The sequence below is a fragment of the Crocodylus porosus genome, unplaced genomic scaffold (genome assembly GCF_001723895.1).
Source record: "Crocodylus porosus isolate Cpor-Errol unplaced genomic scaffold, CroPor_comp1, whole genome shotgun sequence".
Taxonomy (NCBI): Eukaryota; Metazoa; Chordata; order Crocodylia; family Crocodylidae; genus Crocodylus; species Crocodylus porosus.
Genome location: NW_017728938.1, coordinates 5,760,578 through 5,767,692, shown reverse-complemented (window position 1 = coordinate 5,767,692; position 7,115 = coordinate 5,760,578). Strand labels below are relative to the sequence as shown.

General features: G+C 47.3%; 1 protein-coding gene across 3 annotated transcripts in view; it reads left to right on the top strand.

The window, feature by feature from the left end:
• The window catches only part of TRAIP (TRAF interacting protein), a 34,854-nt gene that overhangs the window by 11,350 nt on the left and 16,389 nt on the right, over positions 1-7,115 (top strand). For all 3 annotated transcript variants that reach the window (XM_019547518.1, XM_019547520.1, XM_019547521.1), the window contains 2 exons: positions 2,673-2,712; positions 5,148-5,275. In XM_019547518.1, coding sequence (XP_019403063.1) covers positions 2,673-2,712; positions 5,148-5,275 — 168 coding nt within the window. The remainder of the gene's footprint in view (positions 1-2,672; positions 2,713-5,147; positions 5,276-7,115) is intronic.

The window sequence follows — 7,115 nt, the reverse complement described above, 5'->3', positions numbered from 1 at the left end:
CTCGTGGTCAGTGCTCCCTGCTGCAGCTGCTTACAACCGGTGCAGGGCTGCCCAGAGCAGATACAGGCAGCCCCACACAGGCTGTGAGCAGCTGCAGCATGGGGCGCTGGCCACCGGGTGGGTGAAGAGCCGCTTTCCCCCACCCCCCCATGCTCAGCTTTTCCCCGGGCCACGTTTCCCAGGGCTCCTTCCCTGCCCTGGGTCCTCCCCTGGCCTTCCCCCTTACCTGCGGTTCCCACAAGGGTCAGCCACATGGTCCCAGGCCAGAAGCTCCCACTGGGGTTTCCAACTATTGGGGGCGGGGCCGAGTGGGCCCTGCTGTTGTGGGAGTCTGCCGGCTTCCCCTGGGTCCTACTGCCCTTGGCTCCTGTCTTTTTTGACAGGAGCCAAGGGCAGAGAAATATTAATTTTCTAAATTTTTTAGGGGCCTCTCAGGCTGGATAGAATGGCCTCAGAGGCCAAATCCGGCCCGTGGGCCGTATTTTGCCCACTCCTGTTTTAGATAAAGCTTAGCTCACAGTATAGAATCATATATAGAATGACTAAGTCTTAAGTAAAGGGAGATGGAAATGCTTTCTGATTATCCAAATTTTCTCCCTGTAACAGGTTACTCTTCCCTTTGGAGACTATTCCACACTTGTAACATCTTACTGTTGAGGAATTTTTTCCTTCAGGCTCAGCCTAAATATTCCCTGTCTTTAATTTTACCTTATTCTTAAAGCTTGTCAACACTGCCTGCAGTGATTTTATCATTGTCAAGGATCCAGGTTTTCTGTTCACTGTAGAAAAATGTAGATTTTTTTTTCTCCTTTAAAGGAGAAAAACATGGGAAACCATAGGTTTCCCTCTGCAAGCTGGAAAGTTCCAGCCTGCAAGGAGCTGCTTGGGGTTAGGGAGCATGGGATGCAGGGGGCGCCATGTGCATATGGGTATCCATATAGCCAGCAGTACAGCCAGGCATTGGTGGAGAGCAGCTGCCTGCAGGTAAGTCTGGCGGGGTTGGGAGCAGGGGAGAGATTGAAGCCCCCACAGTGAAGGAGTGAGTGGGGCAGGGCTGGGGGTGCTGGCCAGTTGGGCCATGTTTCGGGGCTGGGGCAGGAATGCGCAGCTGCAGGGCCTAGCCAGAAAACGGGATGGAGCGCACACAGCCCATCCTCAGGGCATCAAGGGGGCTAGCTCCCTGCTGTCACGTTCACTTCCAGGGGGGACACGTGTCCCTCCTGATTTGTACATGGAGTGGAGGCAGGCTGCCCACTGCAGGGCTTGGGACTCCCCACCCTGCTGCTTCCCCTTCTGGGTCCTCTATGGCCCAGTGAATGCGACCTGACACAGTGAGGCTCGATGCTACTGCTGCTTAGCGCCCCACGCTGTCGTGGTGAGGTTCTTCCTGGAAGCAGCAGGGGCAGCAGCACAGTATTGTGTCCCTCTGCTGCTGCCAGGTGGGCAGGGGGCAGCTCACCATGGCACCATGGCTGGTGCAGGGCTCTTGGTAGTGGTGGCTGCACCAAGCCTCCTCCTCTGTGCTCCTCCCGCCCCTGCCAGATCCTGTTTGCTGGGCCACAGAGGCCCCCACGTGGAGAGCAGTAGAATAGCTGCAACAGTCACTGCCTCCTGCGTGTGGCAGCCAGGGTTCAAGCACTGCTGGTGGGGGGGCAGAGCAGGGGCCTACTGGCCCAGGTCCTGTAGCCCTGGCAGCTGGAAGCCCCCTTTAGCAGGGTTGGTGGAGAAGGGGGGACTGTGGGTTGGGAGTGAGGGGCACTGGTAGAGTATGGCACTAGGTCAAGAGTGAGAGGCATGGGTGAGGGGTTGGGGATTCAGCTTGGGAGTTAGGGGCATCTGGAGGGGTGGAGGGCTGTGGGTCAGGAGTGAGGGGCACCAGCAGGGCTGGCAGGATTGGGGCTGTGGGTTGGGAGTGAGGGGCATCTGGTGGGGTGGAGGGCTGTGAGTTGGGAGTGAGGGTCAACAGCATGGGCAGGGCTGCTCAGCACTACAAAACAGCAGGGGTCACAGCTGTAGCTGGACCCATGTCCTGATATGTGAAAGGGGCAGAGGGAGCTCTGAATTTCTGTGGTTTTAAAAAACCCAAACAAAATCAAACACCAAAATATAGAGGTATTTGAAGTGTATTTTATTAAAATGATTGAGGCATTGGTAGGCTTCCAAATAGCTTTAATATTGTAAATATATCCATAAACATATTGCGTTCAACTGATACCTACATAATGGTAGTATTTAATTTTAATTGTAGAAAAATGCAGATTTGAGGTTTTTAAATCAGTGTTTCAGGGGGAGGGTCCCCTCTCTAATTTCTCCTGTTTTCCCAAGAGTCTTCCAAAGTTGTTCAACTAAACCAAAATGACTGACAGTGTGAGAAACAGGAGGTTGACAAGGATAAGACAAGATTGGGATGTTCTTTGCAATCTTGTTCTTCTCCCAAAACACTGCCAGTTGGAGATGCTCCCCACATTGCTTATAGTAACACTTGGTTTTGTTGCATATAACAAGGGTACACGTTGCTATTGTGTTCTGCTCTCAGCAAATATCACTATGGTTGTCCCACAAGGGGAAAGGACTTAGGAAGACTACAAGCTGTAAGCACAGTACTTTTAAGTAAAGTGAAGCTTACCATGTAGTGCTGCTTCTAATTTGGTCCTCTGCATGATTTATTACAGAATGAACTGGACAAGGTGAAAGCACAGCTGTACATGAAAGGTGAGTTCAGAAAGGAAGCAAAAAGCTTTCTGTCCATCTGTAGGTTGTGAGAGGAGGAGGCAGCAGAAGGGGATCAGCAGGCTTGGAGCTTCCTACAGTTTGTGGCTTTTAATTGGTTTTTTTTCTCCCTATGTCAGTATTAAGGTCAGTTTGGCACAGAAAAATCAGAGCACTTGTAGGCTTGGGCATCACCCCTTTGTACAGTATGCTACAGTTTGCTTTTATGAAACAGAGCACAGGGGAACGGAAGTCTTGGGTTTGCTTGGACTGTATCTCCTCCGAGCTGTCCTCTGAGGAGAAACCTGTAGATTTTGAATTCAAGTCTGGGACTTACATGACAGCTTGGGCTGCAAGCTGTGCAGCGTATGCCCAGCTGCACAGTAATTTTTATGTCCTCTGCAAGTTTGTCCTAGTTGACAGGCTACAGAAGTCCAAGTGCCACTGTTATTCCAGAGGAGGAGCTGCTGAAAGCGACCTCCTTTTGTTAAATTAGGCCTGCTCATCAAGACACTCAGAGTTGCCAAGTGCCTAGGACTCACTTCTAGTGTGAAGTGGTGGAAGAGGAAGTATAATTGGGACCCAAACAGAAGAAGGAGAATTTTGGGGCTTTTTTAGCTGCTCAGATGCAATGGATCCCCAGAGGAGCAGGTGTAGTTCGATGTGTGCATTTCCATTTTCTCGTTGCTTCAAAGAGCTGGATCTCTCTAATTTTAGAGTGTCTGAGGAAGGCAGGGAAGTGAAAGCCCTGGAGACTTGTCAATGGGTTTTAAGCATTGTCTGTAGGCAGCCTGTCATCAGAACATGAGTCATGAGCAGCAAAAGGAAAGTGTCAGTCAGTCTGTGTGACAGAAATCCAAAGACATGGGAACAAAGGGGGTCTCAGCACTTCAAGAGTCCTCTTCCTTCTCTCCTACCCCCATCCCCTGCCCCCTCATGGGCTCTTACAACCTCTCTGCAAAACAGACAGAAATATTTGCTAGATATTTGAGCTGAAAGCAGAGTTTGAAAAACTACCAGCATTCTTTATCAAGGCCGATTCACTTGTGAGTGATCATGTACTGTGACCTGGTAGAGAGCTGATATCTTCCTCTTTCTAGGGAGGAGTGCTAGGATTCCTGCTAAAATACTATCCAGAACTGCCTAGGGCCCAGTCAGCTTCTGATTCGTAGATGTTAAAACTGAAGCTGTTCCCCCATTCCAGCAGAGAGAGCTTTCTTCTGACTGGGGTTTCCTGCCCTCTTGAGTTCTGTTTCTGTCTGATTCATCCTTTTGAAAACACCTTCACTACCCACCTCTGCTTCCATTAGGTAAAGAGGAGGTCAAAAAGTCACTGCCTCCGGATATGGTAGGACTAAGAAGCTGGAGGGCTTAGAAGAAGAAATAGCTACACAAACAGGTCTCCAGGAACTGTTGGGTCCAACCAGAGAGAGAAAATGGAACCAAGCAGGGAAACAAACAGGGTTAAAGTTATTGAAAGTTTTATGCCCACAACTTAATGTATTCTACACTGATCATCTGAGGGGTCATTACTTTATACCACAATAGAACTGAGATCACAGCTTTTCATTGGTACAAAACATTCTGTGTAAACTCCATCAGCTCAGTGTATTAGTAATCTTTCTATTCCTCAGTCAATTACAGCCCTCTTTCTAAAGCATTCCATTTTTAGCACCATCCTCTGACTTGCATGGCTGAATGCAGACACTACCATTTCATTCTTTTATCCCTGGCAGCTAAAAGGTCATTATTGGGAATGCTAGCACGGGCAAAGGATAATTGGAATAATGTGACTTTAAGGCCTTTTGACCTGCAAAATGTAGGAGTGCTCCAGAAAGATAAAACTGCCTTAATAAAGTGCCATGTAGCTTTTGAGGTCCCCAGTGTCTTGTAAAGCTTTGTCTTAATGCCTCTTTTGGCTTATATATTTGATCTTACCCTTAGACATGTGCACAGGTGAAGGTGAGTGTTAGCAGTATAATGCCACAGCAGTCTAATTGCTCTGCAGTGTAGACACTGTGGTGCTGTTCACAGTATCATCCAACAGACATTTAAGCATGGACCCAACACACAAGGTTTATACTGAGAGAACATGTCAAGGTAAGTTACCTGAACTTTGTAGTTTTGTAATCATTAGTCTGCAGAAACAGTGCTGAGCTCAGTAGCTGGTGGTGGCATCAAGAGTTAAATTGATCCATATTGAGCAAGCTAGATCAGCACCAAACAATCCTTGAGAGGAACTTACAGCTTTTTACTGGAGAAGCTGGGAGCCCACCAGTGCTGGAAGCAGCTTCTGGCTTCTGGCAGTTTCCAAATGGTGTAGTTGAATGTTGTAGTTGAATGTCTCATCCTTCAGCCATATTGCTGTTCAGAATAGTGGGACACATGGCTGCCTGATCTTGGGATATTCTAAGTGCTACTTGCATATTTCCTTTCAGAGACAGAGAAGCGGGAGTGCCAGGCCATTATGGACTTGCTTAGGGAGACACTAGACGTACGCAACGCCACCATTAAGTCACTCCAGAAATCCCTGGGTGAGACGGAGATGCTGTGTTCCACCCTCAAGGTACATTCTTCCACAAGCAAGGAGGCATCTCATTTGACCTTAATATTCCTAGGATTCTATCTCAAGGGCTTTTTCTCTGTGCACTGCTTTCCACAGTCCTGGGCAGAGCTATGTGCCTGCCTCTGATAATGGCTTCCTACAACTTCTTGCCTCCATTTTTCCAATTTTGAAGTATGAGGAGAGCAACAGTGAGGTTGCATTATTGTCTAAGACACCTTTTAGCTTTGCCAGTTTCCCTGCAGAGGTAGGGCTATGCAAAGGCAAAGAAGGTGGAAGGTGAAATATCTGGAAAAGCAGTACTGTTCTTAACAATTTGTCTCAAGGCAATAGTCTCCTGAGATGCCTCCTTTGAATCTGTGTTACCTCAGCAGGGGAAAGACACTGGGAAAACAATCTTCCATTGTATTTGTCTGCAAGCTTTATTGAATGAACCCAAAGTACTTAATGTCCGTCACACTTTAGGACTTTGGCTGTCCTCCATGCTGTAGCTGAGTGGTGGTCCGTGTGGTTAGTGTTGAACTCTCTTGCTGTAAAAATGGCTTTCTGCTCAAGGCCAAAGGCAGCACACATGAGAGGCAGCTGTGCACTTGACGGCATTGGGTAGCATTGGGCGATGGGAGGGTTGTGCTCATCTTACACCTAATGAAATATCATTATCAATCTTGAAGGGCATGAGCATGAAAGTTCTGAGGGAGATTGGTGCCCTGCCTAACCCCAAATAGGATATTTAATGCCTGGCAGTATTCGGTTTGGATTGGTTAATATTAATCTTTGATTTCTCTCCCCACCCAAACAAGTTAATTAAAATGTGCCAAGGGAAAATTGCAAATTTTAGTTGAGTTGAGTTTAACCACAGCTACCCCCTATTCTGCAGTCACTTCATTAACATGAAGTAGTCCAGGGATCAAATATTTTCTTTTCTAGTCTCCTAAGATATTTTGTCATAAATTGAGAGTAAATAACAGTGGAAATGGGTTTAAGTAAAACAACTATTTTACTGGGATGTGTCTCAGCTGTTTTAACCAAATCCTAGCGAGTGGGAATGGCTGCTGGTTTGACTGGGGGGACGGGGGGAGTACACCATAAATTCTGCTTAATGAGATGCCTTGCTGCCAGCAGTAAACTCTACTGAACCAAGGATGGAACTCTAAATTGTGCTTTACTATTGTATGTTGGTTAAAAGGGAGGAATAAAGGAAAAGCCCTGAAAATTTTTCTTAACCAGAGGATATATTTATCCTATTTATGTTCTGTTCAAGGACCTTGTAGTGCTCAGTGGTTCCAATGGCCAGGGTTTTACTATGAGGCCTGATCATAATTCCTGTTCACATAAACTGGAAATCAGGTGTTTTTTAGCAACTTTGCAATTGCTGCAAACAGCCTCTCCAACTTATTTCTCTCAAGATGGTTGTGTTTGCTACTAGGTTTCTATGTGCCCTCTCTACTTACCTTTCCCATGTCCCATGTTAAAGTGGGATACATCAAGCATGGTTTGCAGCCTGTGTAGTCATTGTAAAAATCCTCCGAGTGTGTAGAAGCTATTCACCACCATCTGGGTATGCTGGATGCAAAAGGTGCTGTTGAATGAGTCTCCTCAGTAGGGCATTTGCAGTTCCCTGGTAGTTTTGCATATTATTTCTTCTCACAACCCTTTTAACAGTTTGTCTCTGTCTCTGTGGTACCACTGCATACCGTTCTAGCCAGGGCAGAAGCTAAACCAGGAGTGGGCAACATGCAGCCTGTGGGCTGGATCCGGCCCACCAATTCATAGTTTCATAATTTCTAGAGTCGGAAGGGACCTGAATAGATCATCTAGTCCGACCCCCTGCCATGGCAGGAAA